Raw genomic sequence first — 13232 nt, 5'->3', positions numbered from 1 at the left:
GTAAGTGAATGGCACGAAGCTGACAGAAGACACTGACTGCATGCATTTAGTTATCAGAAGGACATTTAGCTTAAACACCCCATACAGCACTAGACAGCAGCAAAAACCATCCATGACATGTAGCAAAAGTGCTAACTTCATTAATTACTTCTAATAAAACCTGGTGACGAGATTGAACAGCAAATTACACTGTGTGCACCGGTTCAAACAGCTGAGCCACACAGAGGCACAGTTTATAAGCTAGTTTAATATTGTCTGATCTGTTTACCAGTGCTGCGTTGTAATGTTTATGGAAGTGTTCCCATAAATACTAGTATATAACCCCTCTAGTTATTAAAACAAGTAGAAAAATAGAATTGCCTTGTGCAGAAAACTCTGATCTAATATATTAAGTGTTACTTGGTATGTGTCACTGTCAAATCTCACCTGTAAGTTCATAAAACAGGCTCATTCAATAAGTGTTGTGGCAATGTCTCACTGAAGCAAGGCACATTACCATGAAAATGATTTACATCTGAATGACACTCAACACACTGAGAAGCCAGCAATTTGTCTGGAAACGGTTTTTGTTACCTGTTTCTGGTTGTTGAGGTGCATCTCACGGTCAGCCACCTCCCTCCTCAGGCGGTCCACTTCCTGGCTGAGCTGCAGCCGATCCTCTCTCTCATCTGATGCCTCATCAAGCTGTTTGGACAGGTAGAAGTTCTGGCGATTCAACTCGGCGTTCTCCTGACTAAGCTGTGTCAGCTGTTCCTCTAGGTCAGTGATCACCTGAGGAGGTACAAACAGGTAAAGGTTTACACGTGCAAACAAGAACACATTTTAAGGCTTTATGCACAAAACTGGCTGTGTTGTAATAATTCTAACTCCAATTTTTTTCATTTCATGATGTTCAAAATGTTTTCAATTGGTGAAGTTTAGAACTCGACTCTGTAATATGTGCAGTATGCAGTTTAGCATCGTCTTGCTGAAATATGCAAGCCCTTCCCTGGAAAAGATATTGACTGGATAGGAGCATATATATTTTCTAAAACCTGTATACACCTGTCAGTACTGAAGGTGTCTTTCTAGATGTGCATGGTGCCAATTCTACAAGCACTGATGCACTCTCATTCCATTAGAGCTGCAGCCTTTTGAACTGAGCGCTGGTAACAAGCCAGATGGTTCCTCTCCTCTTTAGTCAAAAGGACATGAAGTCCATGTTTCCCAAAAAGAATTTTACATTTTGATTTATCTGACCACAGAACAGCTTTCCACTTAACCTCAGTGCATTTTAAAAGAACTTTGGCCCAGAGAAGACGTCAGCGTTTCTGGATCATGTGCATATATGACGTCTTTGCGTTACAGAGCTTTAACCTGCATTTGTGGATGGCACGGTGAACTGTGATCATAGACAGTGATTTATAGAAATGTTCCCGAGTCCATGAAGAGATTTCTGGGAGGGAATTGTATCTGTTGCTAATGCAGTGCTACCTCATGGCACAAAGATTACAGGCATCAAATTTTTATCTTCAGTCTTGTCTCTTGCACACAGAAATTTCTCCAGATTCTCAGAACATTTTGATGATATTATGCACCATAGATGACAAGATATTCATAGTTCAATACTAATTAAAGATTCTTATATTATATTATTTGTAGGTGCGAGTTTTGGCAAATTGGTGAATCTCTGTCCATCTTCTGAAAAACTCTGCTTCTCTTGCTACCCAATCTGCTGCCACTTAATTAACTGATTTAGTTTCAAAACATCCCTCAAATATTTCATGACAGAGTAAAATGTTACAGTTTAAAGATTTAAAGTTTTCTATATTCTGTTAGGAATAAAATAGAAAATTTATGAGATTTCCAAATCTTTGCATTCTGTTTTTAATTTATATCATCACAACTTCTTTGGAAGTGGGATTGTAATAGCACAGCTGTAGTGAGTATAATTTACAGGTGTAATGAGTACAGTGACAGCAAGTCATTTCCAGTCAGAGAAATAGGAAACATGTTTTTGGCACATATGAACCACAAAACTGTTGTTTCACTTTAAATGTAACATAATAAGAATTTGTTTCTATTTTAACTCCATGACAAATAGTGGTGCAACGGATCAAAAATCTCACGGTTAGGAGATTTTAAGTCACGGATCGGATCAATTTTCGGATCAGCAAAAAAGAAAAAAGACAAAAATTTAACATGTGATGCCTAATAAGTAACACATTTACTTATCGCACTCCGCTGTGATATAATGAGCTGTCACGGTCACGTAGCTTTCCGTTGCCCTGGAGGTCCACCCATTTGTAGTAGTTAGGGCAACAGAAGGTGCCTGGGACAGTTCAGCCATAACTTTAAACTTTTGCTGCTCATACATGCTTGGAACGATCTTGCCACTAAAGTGGACGCGCAACGGGATATCATAGCATGGCTCAAGCACGTTTATCAGTTTAAACCCCTTGTTTTGCACAACGGAATACGGCCTCCCGTCTGCAGCTAAACACCCCAATAGCTTTTGTAATAGCTTTAGCCCGGTCGGATTGGGCAGCAAAGGGCTGCTTAAATACCGCAAACTCCTCTGCTCCTCCACTTGGACCACTAGCGCTGGCCATAACTATGCTTGTCAGACCCACCACGCGCACCATACACATACTTTTTTTTTTTCTTTTTTCTCTCTTTTCTTCTGTGGATAGGGATCGGTTCGGATTACGGATCAACCATGATCCGTTGCACCACTAATGACAAATAAGATCATTTGTTGAAGACGATAGATGGACATGTTCATCTTACATTTACAGTACATTTTTAAAAAGAACTGCACAAATTGGAAGCTACCTAACAGTTGAATTAAAGTGGTCTCAGCACTACTCAGAGGTAACTGAAGTAATGTGTTAGCTGCGCATCAAAAAGATTTTTGTCTTTGTGACAACTATAATGGCACCTTTTATAAAAAATAAAACAAAAACAATTCACCAGTAAAATGCTAACAGAGTGCTCTGCACAGCAAGCTGCATTTTGCTGCCAAAGATTGATTCAGTAGACTACATTGTTACATTAGAACAATCTTTTGCAGCTACACATGAATCACTATATATTCAAGGGTCTTGTGAAACCTTTGAAGAATTTTATCTCCTGCTGCTGAAAGCACAGACAAAAGGCTGTGGAATCACTTACTGAACAACTGTCTCTTAAGGCATCAAACTTCCGCTGAATATCGTCTCTGTGGTTCTGGAAGAAGAGCAAATGAAAAGAAAAAATACAAGCAAATCTGAGTATGCATAATGTGTAATCGTAAAGAATGCCATTCATACTAACAGCACTATAAAAAAAAAGTTATTATTGTATTAATAATACAGGCTTCTATCCATATATAGGAAATGGTGAATACCACCATTACTTTGGGTGACTGTGATTGCATACATGTGTGCTTCCTCTTGCTCGTCTTACCCTGAGGGCCGTGATCTCCTCCTCAGCCTCAGCAGTTGTCTCTTCCAGCTCAGTCTTAGCTTGCTGCAGCTGACTCTCTAATGCAAGACGTGCAGCCTGTAGGCTGCTGATTTGGGACTCACGCTCCTGGAGGGACAGGGTCAACTCTGACACCTGCCTCTTAATCTCCAGTTTCTCCTCTTCATGTTCTAGGCCCATCTACAACACAGAGAGGGTTAGTGTGAATACTGCGTTGATATTGAACAAATCGAACCTTTAACACTTTGTATTTGAATATCATTTTCAGCATAACTTTAACCTTAATCACATTGTTAGGAAAGCAGAGTGCTACTAATGAAAGACTGCTGGAATGAATATGCACTTTTAGTTAATCTCAGGTTCTGCACTTCTTACTGGCAAATACAGAAATTCAGTCTGCTGAAAAATACACAAGGGTTCATTTAGCTGTTTCATAAGTGTTTGACAGATGGAACGGCCGATCACAACTGAAGTACATATTTGTGTGTGTGAGGACAGTGTGTATGTGTTTAAGCGAGGGTGCAGAGAGGCCAGCAATTAGTGCCAATCTGTGTATCATGTCTCAGTAGCGAAGACCGTGTGGAGGTAGAATATGACATCCAGTCAGCAGGCTGTCGACCAGGAGCGTCGACAGACAAGCACACTGGGGGGTGAGAGCGTTCAGAAGAAAGGGGGCATTGTGTTCCTCAAAATTAAGCCGGGACTTCTTTTTATTGAGCAGATTTGCAATGGGTTCATAAAGACATCATGAAATTGAGGGGTGCGCTTCTCAGTGACTGAAAACATTACATACATACGAGTATAACTTGAGTTTAATGCTTGCAAGCAATTATCAGTCATCCAGTTTGAGGGTAAAATGTTGACTGTCCATGCCAGAACTTCTGGTCCTGCTACATTTTCTTATGGTTTAGGATTTTATCAGTTGTTAGCTAATAAACAGCACTGCTCCAGAGATAATACAGGAAGAGAACTGCAATTTTGTAAAGAGTGCCATTACAGATCTGTTTTTAATTAGCTGTTTATCTGAAAAGCATCTGAGCTCGCTTGCTGATCAGCTGCCCTAATCCCTTTTGTGGATAGTAAGGCTACACTGTGTGTCGGCTAAAGTGAATTAGTTAATCTTGAGCTTGAACAGATTTTGTACTGTCTCTCGGCCTCCTGTTGCCTCACCTCCCGCAGCCTGCTCTCCAGCTCCAGCAGCCGGGTTCTCTTGGTTTGCTCCTGTTGACTCATCTTCTCCAGATGTTCCTCTAGTTTGGCATTTTGGGCCTCAAGCTTGCCTGCCTGAGACTCCAAATAAAACTTTTGCTGTCGAAGCTCTGAGATCATTTCTTCCTGGGCTTTCCTGACAAAAATACAAACAAATGCCAATTATATCTCCTGTTTTGAATTTATATTCGTAAAACAAAAGTTGGAGCTTAATGTGTAAACAATTTAATTGCACTAATACAAAATGAACAGTGCAGCAATTTAAAACATCGGTACCTGCCATTAGACTAATTATTATCTTAAAAATCAATATTAGACAGAAATTTAGAGTCTGTGCATCTCTAATTGTATTAAACAAGCGTGATACGATATAAAATATAAAGAAAAGCACAATGCAATCATTTTCATTCTATTAAATGTGCAAATTAATTTCACATTATTTACATTAATTGCATTTTATTTTCAAATTTGAAATTAATGTGAATAATGTAAACCTGATATTTCCTTGAAAACACTACAAAGCCGAGTTATCAAATGTTGAACCTGAGAAGCATATTTAATAATATAATAAGCATATTTTCCCCCCGTGCTGCAACAACACAGTGCAGGAAAATATTCCATTCACGCTGCAGGCAAAAGCGCAGGCAGGCCAGAGTTTTATAATTTTATGGCAGAGCTATGCTGCAGTAATGCACACAAAATGTAGTTTGCCATGTTCTTGCTGAAGTTAGCAAGGCCTTCCCTTAAAAAGATGTAATCTGGCATTGTATGTTGCTCCAAAACTTTATCTTTCCTCTTAAGTAGAATAAAGCGTGCATGGTTATTATTCTTGCCATTTTACACCCAAAAGCAGTGCTTCTTGTTTATATGCATTTACTTTTCCAAACAAATGGTAAAGTTGTAATGTGCATTCATGGATTAAAAAGCTTATTTGAAGTCCTCCTTAGCTTAGTTTCACAACTATAATGTTTATTTCAGTGTTGATGCCTGCATAGAGAAATTCCTCAGGATTATCTAAAAATATTATGTATTGTAGATGACATTATATTGAGAATTGCTGATTAATTTGCTCTTTCTGTTCACTTTTTACCTTCTAAAGACTCTGGCATTGCTTGTATTGTACTTAGTTATTACCTACTGCTACTTAATATCAGTATGTTATTTGAAATATGTAACTGGTATATAATTGAAACTAAGAAAATATTTTAGCGTTTAAAGTCATCTTTGTACCATTTTGAATTAAATAGCATTCAAATGGTTAGTAAGCTGTTGAATTCTGTTTTTGTAGAGCAGACTAACTTCTTTGGTAATAGGTTTGTATATTCTATTAAGACTACATGAAAAATGCATTTCCTGTACTTAATCTTAAAGATGACACTGTATACACACAGCGGGGACAGATCAGCCATGTTGCACAAAGATGTAAGTGCAGTCAATGTGTGTGGACACACTCATCAAAGCACAGTGTGGGCAGAAGGTCTAGTTAACTCACATATTCTTCTGGGTGTAGATGCTGCTGTTAGCAGCCAGCTTGTTAGCCTCTGACAACTCGGCGATGCGCTGCTCCAGGTTCTTCATCTTTGAATCCATAGCATTAATGGTCTTTGGGAAAGAAGAAAGTGCAAAAACATGCTGTAGATCACATCCCAACACAAGGATATATTCTCCACTGACTGATAACCAGATTCGGGCTAGAATATGGGACATTCACATTTTTTTTAAAGGTAGAAAAACCTTTTACTTCAGAAAAATCCTATTAGAGACTATTAAGGTGTTGCCTGAGTCGTCTACTGTCAATGTCAGATGACTACCTCTAAAAGCTTCTTAACTGCCTCAAGTCTACCATATTAACCAGATTAGAACTTGAGCCCAGCCTTTATAGTGCAACATGAAGGATACTCTAATTTAATCTGTCTTTTTAACCTGTACATTTCAAAACAAAACAAAAAAATCACTACTATAGTACTATAACAAATTATGGTGTAAAACAAAAAATTATATTTGTCTAATCCTTAAAATAAATGCATAAGAGACAGTCTATACCCAATGAGATTAGATTGGGAATGCTTAGTATATGTAAAAGGGAATAAAATACTTTAAGCAGCCGATAAATTGCATATATTGTTTTTCTTTTAATATCACAAAAGTTAAAGTTACCTTTACTCGTTTTAAATATGGCTTTGTGTCAACCTGAGTATAAAATTTACAGCAAATGCCTGAGATGATATGAGGTTTTGTTGCCTTACTGCTTTCTGTTCACTGATGAGTTTACAGTTCTCCCTTGACTCCTCCTCCTGCTGCGCCCTTCTGGCCTCAAGGCTCTCCTTGTCAGCCAGGTCTGCTTTCATCTGGGCCTCAAGAACCTTGATGAGCGAGAACCAGTGAATAAATCCCGTTTTAATTTGACACATTGCTATTTAGATTCCAGCCTCCCATGTGAAGCAGTCATTCAATGATATGGTTGTAAATTTATAACCTGACGTGGAAATATTAATTAGTGTGGTGTCACATCTCACCGTAAGACATGTGACAGCTCTGATTTAATCCAAAGCTACACTTATTTGAAATGTCAGGACTGACTAAAACTGACTGGAGCAAACATATATGCTAATATTTCTTTAAAATATCTACAACAGTCTGAGAAACATTAAGCTGACTCACTTTGATCTTGTCTTCATAAAGCCTTTCCTTTTGAACCAGTTGCGTTTCCATCCTCTGGGCAGTTGACTGGGCATCCCTCAAGTTTTCCTCCAGTTCCTGGACAAATTACAGTTGTAAATGGATAAATCTAACATGATGGCCACAGATAAAAAAACAACAACTACATTTTAACAAAAATAATAATTTATAGGCATATACACACAAATTCTGTATTACATACAAAGAAAAAAAAAAGCTAAAACACAGATGAAGCAGATGAATTAAAAACTAGGCAAAATGCTCTACTGCACCAAAAACATTACAAAAGAAACTTGCATGGAAAAGCTGGAAATCCACAAGTCGACTGCAGTGATGCCTGCTCATGCTGACACTGGTAAAATCATGAATATGTTAAAGCCTATTTATGTACCAATACTGGATGACTAGTAGCCATTTGTGATGGCTCAGCTATCTAAGTGAAGAGTATGTAGTGTGTACATGTATGTTCTCCGATATCTGTTGAGGATAAATGGACAGAGGGCTGGTTGAGTAGGCAGTGGGGTGAAGTTAGGGGTGGAGTGATGGAGAGTATTAGCAAGTCTTATCTGTAGCTCTCACCAGGATCTTTTCAGCCATCTGCTGAATCTGTTGGGATTTGGTCTGAATGTCATCCTTCAGCTTATTTTCCCGACGCTCAACCATCTCCAGCCTTTTTACCTGATTCTCAAGTGTCTTCCTGCCCTCCTGCTTACACAGCAAAAACGTAGCAAGGCTAATTACACAGAAAATTGTAGGGTAGTCCAACTGTCAAAAAGGTTATTTAACATAGGACTAGAAAGCATTAGCATTAGCAGGTCAGTCTGGTACCTCCGTCTCCCTAAGACGACGTTTTAAAGTGTCACTAGAGTCGGTTTTGCCTTTCAGGCGCTCCAGATCTCGTTCCAGCCGCTCTTTGGCCTGCCGAACATTCTGCAGCAGCTCTGTGGCTTCTGTGCTCGCTTTCACTGCCTGGGGAAAAATCAGGAGGTCAAAGGTTGTTAGTAGATCCCCAGACAAACATATTGATATGCTTGTGCAATTTCTGCCCACTAGGACAAAGAGAAAACATAACAAACCAAAAAAAAGACAAAAAACAAAAGCAATTCTGCTGAATAAATAAGGAACAACAGCAGAAATGGCTGCACAGCTTCATCCTGGATACATACACATATAATAGTGGTCTTTTTTGTTGTTGTTTTTTCCTTTTTCAGATAAATAGGAAAGATTACAAAATCCAAAGTCTTTAGTAATTTAAATGTAGGTAAAAAAACAAGCAACACAAAACCCAATGAAAGACAGTTGTGAAAAAACCTACCTTGGACAGTTTGTCTTGGAGCTCCTGAATCTTCACCTGCTGCTCAGAGTTTGTCTTAAGGGAATAAAAAACAATTTAGAAAGTGAAAAAAAAAATCAAACTTTGGGGTAAATACAGTTCTGTAAGCTCTGTACACATTTTTGAAAAAGGAAGAAAACCTTTTCAAGTTTGGAGAGAAGCTCCTCCACTTCAGCTTTTCCCTGCTCTTTTGCCTAAAAACATTAACAATATGATAAGAATTGAGCATAAATTCATCCTGAAATATTTGATTCACATGAGTAAAAACAGCTTGGATCCAGAAATTACTAATGATGGAAAGAGAATGAATAAAAACCTATTTGATATTTACTGCAATATCCTACAATAAAGTGTATGAGGCCCTTTCTCTGATTTATAGTATGCATATTATCATTCATTTATTCTGCAAGAGGGTAAGGACAGCAGCAGAGAAAGCACTTTTCACACATTTTTTCTTCTGAAGGATCCCTCCCCTGTTTTTAGGTCAGCAGGGAGATGTAATCACTACAGCAGTGCACCCTGGGTCTGCTCTGGGATCTCCTCACAGTCTGCCATGCCCAGATCACTTCCAAAGGGAGGCATTCTGGGCCCTTCCAAACCACACGACTGTACCGATTCAAATGAGACTAATAGTTTTTATCATCAACAAAACTGTCAAATATTAAACTCTTGATATCCAAGTAAAATGCCCCCAAACTAGGAAATGCAGTTCACTTGAATCCAACTGTATTTTATGATCAAAAGCCAAAACAGAAATCATCTTCTCTGTAAAGTGACACAGTCATGTTCATAATTTATGAGTTGTGCAACTTGTAGTTTCATTCCAATCCCTCTTAACAGGTTTGTGCTTTGCTTTTTAGAGCAGATCAAAAATACAAAGCACAAAGTGTTCCTGTTATTTGGTTCAATTTAGATTTAGACATGACATGAACTATAAACATATATGGTGAAAACATATACACATTTACATACCTTCTGGATCCTTTGTTGGTATTCCACAGCTTTTCTTTTGAGCTCCTCACTTGTTTGTCTCGAGTCTCTAAGTTCAGCTTCATAGAGGTCGCTGCGACGTCGGGCAGCGGAGAGATCCTCCTCCAGCTGCCTGATGGTCACCTGCATCTCCTCCAGCTGGGCATGGTACTCCTGACGTTAATAAGCACAGAGTGGTTAACACAATTAATTAAATTAAACATAAAATTTACTGTAAAAGCAACCACATGTTATGCAAGCTAAATAATGACCAGATCCAGCTCCTCAGTTGGGTAGAACGAAAATTCTTTTGTACAGATTTAATTTTCACCTCAGTTCAATTTATAATTTTCAATTAAAATCATGAATTTATATTAAAAAGTGTAAACACTGTGTATCATCTCCCTAATTAAAGGGTCAATGAATCTGTAGATTAATGATCAAGTCGCCACTTTTGTACCTTGCAGTTATGCCATCTGCAGGAATGACCTTTGAGCGCTAAGGACAAGGGAGTCCTTAGAGGGAAAGCCCTCCCTGTGTGACAGGGACACACTGAGAGGAAAAGTAATCTCATCCCTTTTTCAAGGACTGCACTATCAGTTACAACGGTACAAACAACACCGTGTCAAATAATTTCCCCAAAAAACAAAAAACAGTATGCATATGCAGTTTAAAGGCATTTTTCCCCATTTCACTAGACTGTTTTATTATAAATACCATGAAGTGTCCATGAAATAATTCTTCATCTGCCCCACATCATTATCATGATGAGGAGGAGGATTCAGAATCATTTAAATGAGAAAATTTACATACTTGCTCCTTAATTTCTTGCAGCTTGTTGCTCTGTTCGCGTATGTCGTGCAGCAGCTGCATGGCCTTGTCATCCTCTCTAGAGACTTCCACTCGTGCCTCCTCCAAGCTTCGCTTTAGGCTCTGCAAACAAATACGTGTTTCAGACTAACACAAAGTGCACTAAGATTTAGAAAATAAAATAAAATAAGTTAGTTTACAGTATTCTACCCTTCTTTTTTTTTCAACTACTTAAGCTCTAGGCTACTGTCTGACATTTCCAATTGAAAAAAACAACCCACAATTTCATCAGTAAAAGCTGCAAAACTTCAAGTTGTATAACAGACACTTAAACAGGAATTTTTACAGAGTTTTTTTATTACAAGGCTAGAGGGAGTTTCAAAAAAAACTATGGCCAATAGTGCCATCAACATTTCTGCTAAATCAAAACCCAAGTTTGAAAGGAAACACTTTGTTTGTTTAACCTGTTCTAAAAGTTGCCAACTGCAACTCTACCATACTTAGTACAACAGAACTTAAACCCATATAGCATTGTCATGCTTAAGTCATTATTGTATGCCTCAGTGATTGTACTACACTTGCAGTCTTCATGAAATGGTAGATGCATTTTTATAACAGATGGAAAGCCTCCAGGGTAGAAGAGGTTAATTCAATAAAACACAAATGGACATGCTGGTAGTACAGTATGACTCACGCTGCACTCAGTAATGTAGGTGGCAAGGTCTTGCTCCAGGATACTCCGCTGAGTCTCAGAGGCCTTCAGCTCCACATCCTTCTGGTGGAGCACTGACTCCAGGTCAGTCATCTTACGCTGGAACCTGGAGATTTCCTGCTCCATCTGAACACAGCAGTGAAAACATCACTTATTTAAAATCTTCACCTGAAGGTTGATTAACATTGCTGGTTTGTGTCCCAGCTGTCTTCTGCCTGCGTCAGAAGCATAAGGTACTTAAAGTGGCTATTTACTTCACTATAAATAAGGGGTCCATTAGCTGTAAATTATTTTTCTAACAAATGGCCAACCAAGAATGCTTTAAAACGAGTAAGCTGCTATGTTTTTCACACTACAAAATGAACTTGGCTCATAACAGCACCAACAGACGCTTCCTTGATCTGTGTTAGGCCAGTCAGCCAGAATAAACACAAGAAATCTGCTAATAAAATCCAGAATAATGAAGTGATGTTGCTCAAAACAAAGTTTCAAACTATGGAAGTCCAATTTCACAGTTTGTCTAAAAATAAAAAGCCTTCTTTCCAGAATATGTTAATGTTATTTATTTGCTTATCAAAGGAGCATTTTGAGTTTGCCAAAATAACAGAGACAGAAGACAAAATATACTGTGGATTTACTAAATTACGTTAAAGCTGAAAGCTTTGTTAACAAAGGTTTGTAAAAAAACAAAACAAAGAATGAGAGCCAAAACAGGCTGTAAATGCTCACCTTGTGACATTTGTCTTGAGTTTCTTGTAATTCTTTGCTTTTAAGGTGCAGTTTCTTTTCCATTGAGTTGGTCTTAGCAGGAGAGTTGAGGCCTGCAGACACTGACCTGGGGCAACAACATTTACAGAAATTCTTGAAACATTAATATTTCAACAATCAAACTGGCGCACATAATTTGAAATGTGCATTGCAATAATTTTTATTTAAACACAGAGACATATCCACTCTAACTAGGGGCAATGTTTTCTCTCTGGCGAGCGAGTTCCTGTCAACCTCTTTATAATCAACAGACCAGAGAGCACAAAATGCTTCGAAAATCTTCCTTTTGTGCAACAAACTATGACAAAAAAAAAAAAAAAAAAAAAAAAAAAAAATTAATTAAAAATGCAACCAATGATTCGAATAATCAGTCAGACTAATGAACAAGAATGGGACTCGGCTGGCAGTCTTATATTGCCACATAAGGACACAACACATAACAGCAAGGCCTACAGTCATTGTATCTGTAATGAAGTCGGTCAAAACGCAGACACAACACCCACACTTCATAAACGAGTAACAGAAACCAGGAGCATAAAAGCTGACTCAACCTTCCCTTTGGAGTTGGCGAATGAAGAATATCTAGTAATGACAATTATTCTTTTGACAACAGAACAGCTGAGCAATTTTTATGCAGAGCAATATATAATATATATATATATATATATATATATAATATAATATACATACATATACACTGGGGCAAAAAAGTATTTAGTCAGCCACCGATTGTGCAAGTTCCCCCACTTAAAATGATGACAGAGGTCAGTACTTTGCACCAGAGGTACACTTCAACTGTGAGAGACAGAATGTGAAAAAAAAAATCCATGAATCCACATGGTAGGATTTGTAAAGAATTTATTCGTAAATCAGGGTGGAAAATAAGTATTTGGTCAATAACAAAAATACAACTCAATACTTTGTAACATAACCTTTGTTGGCAATAACAGAGGTCAAACGTTTACTATAGGTCTTTACCAGGTTTGCACACACAGTAGCTGGTATTTTGGCCCATTCCTCCATGCAGATCTTCTCGAGAGCAGTGATGTTTTGGGGCTGTCGCCGAGCAACACGGACTTTCAACTCCCGCCACAGATTTTCTATGGGGTTGAGGTCTGGAGACTGGCTAGGCCACTCCAGGACTTTCAAATGCTTCTTACGGAGCCACTCCTTTGTTGCCCGGGCGGTGTGTTTTGGATCATTGTCATGTTGGAAGACCCAGCCTCGTTTCATCTTCAAAGTTCTCACTGATGGAAGGAGGTTTTGGCTCAAAATCTCACGATACATGGCCCCATTCATTCTGTCCTT

General features: G+C 38.3%; 1 protein-coding gene across 5 annotated transcripts in view; it reads right to left on the bottom strand.

Annotated features, from left to right (window-relative positions):
* The window catches only part of cita (citron rho-interacting serine/threonine kinase a), a 38948-nt gene that overhangs the window by 13713 nt on the left and 12003 nt on the right, over positions 1-13232 (bottom strand). For 3 of the 5 annotated variants that reach the window (XM_085273478.1, XM_085273482.1, XM_085273481.1), the window contains exons 11-25: positions 11886-11991; positions 11139-11282; positions 10448-10567; positions 9638-9808; positions 8806-8859; positions 8648-8701; positions 8161-8301; positions 7912-8037; positions 7315-7410; positions 6900-7016; positions 6146-6255; positions 4615-4789; positions 3427-3624; positions 3154-3207; positions 574-771 (exon numbers count right to left, since the gene is read on the bottom strand). In XM_085273478.1, coding sequence (XP_085129604.1) covers positions 574-771; positions 3154-3207; positions 3427-3624; positions 4615-4789; positions 6146-6255; positions 6900-7016; positions 7315-7410; positions 7912-8037; positions 8161-8301; positions 8648-8701; positions 8806-8859; positions 9638-9808; positions 10448-10567; positions 11139-11282; positions 11886-11991 — 1864 coding nt within the window. Of the gene's footprint in view, positions 1-573; positions 772-3153; positions 3208-3426; positions 3625-4614; positions 4790-6145; positions 6256-6899; positions 7017-7314; positions 7411-7911; positions 8041-8160; positions 8302-8647; positions 8702-8805; positions 8860-9637; positions 9809-10447; positions 10568-11138; positions 11283-11885; positions 11992-13232 lie in introns of all 5 variants that reach the window. The other 2 variants (XM_085273479.1, XM_085273480.1) reach the window with 1 other exon arrangement.

Source organism: Mchenga conophoros, linkage group LG5 (assembly GCF_057382185.1).
Source record: "Mchenga conophoros isolate Kocher_MC1m ecotype Shallow Benthic linkage group LG5, M_conophoros_male_GT1.1, whole genome shotgun sequence".
Lineage (NCBI taxonomy): Eukaryota > Metazoa > Chordata > Actinopteri > Cichliformes > Cichlidae > Mchenga > Mchenga conophoros.
This window is presented reverse-complemented; position numbering and strand designations above follow the sequence as displayed.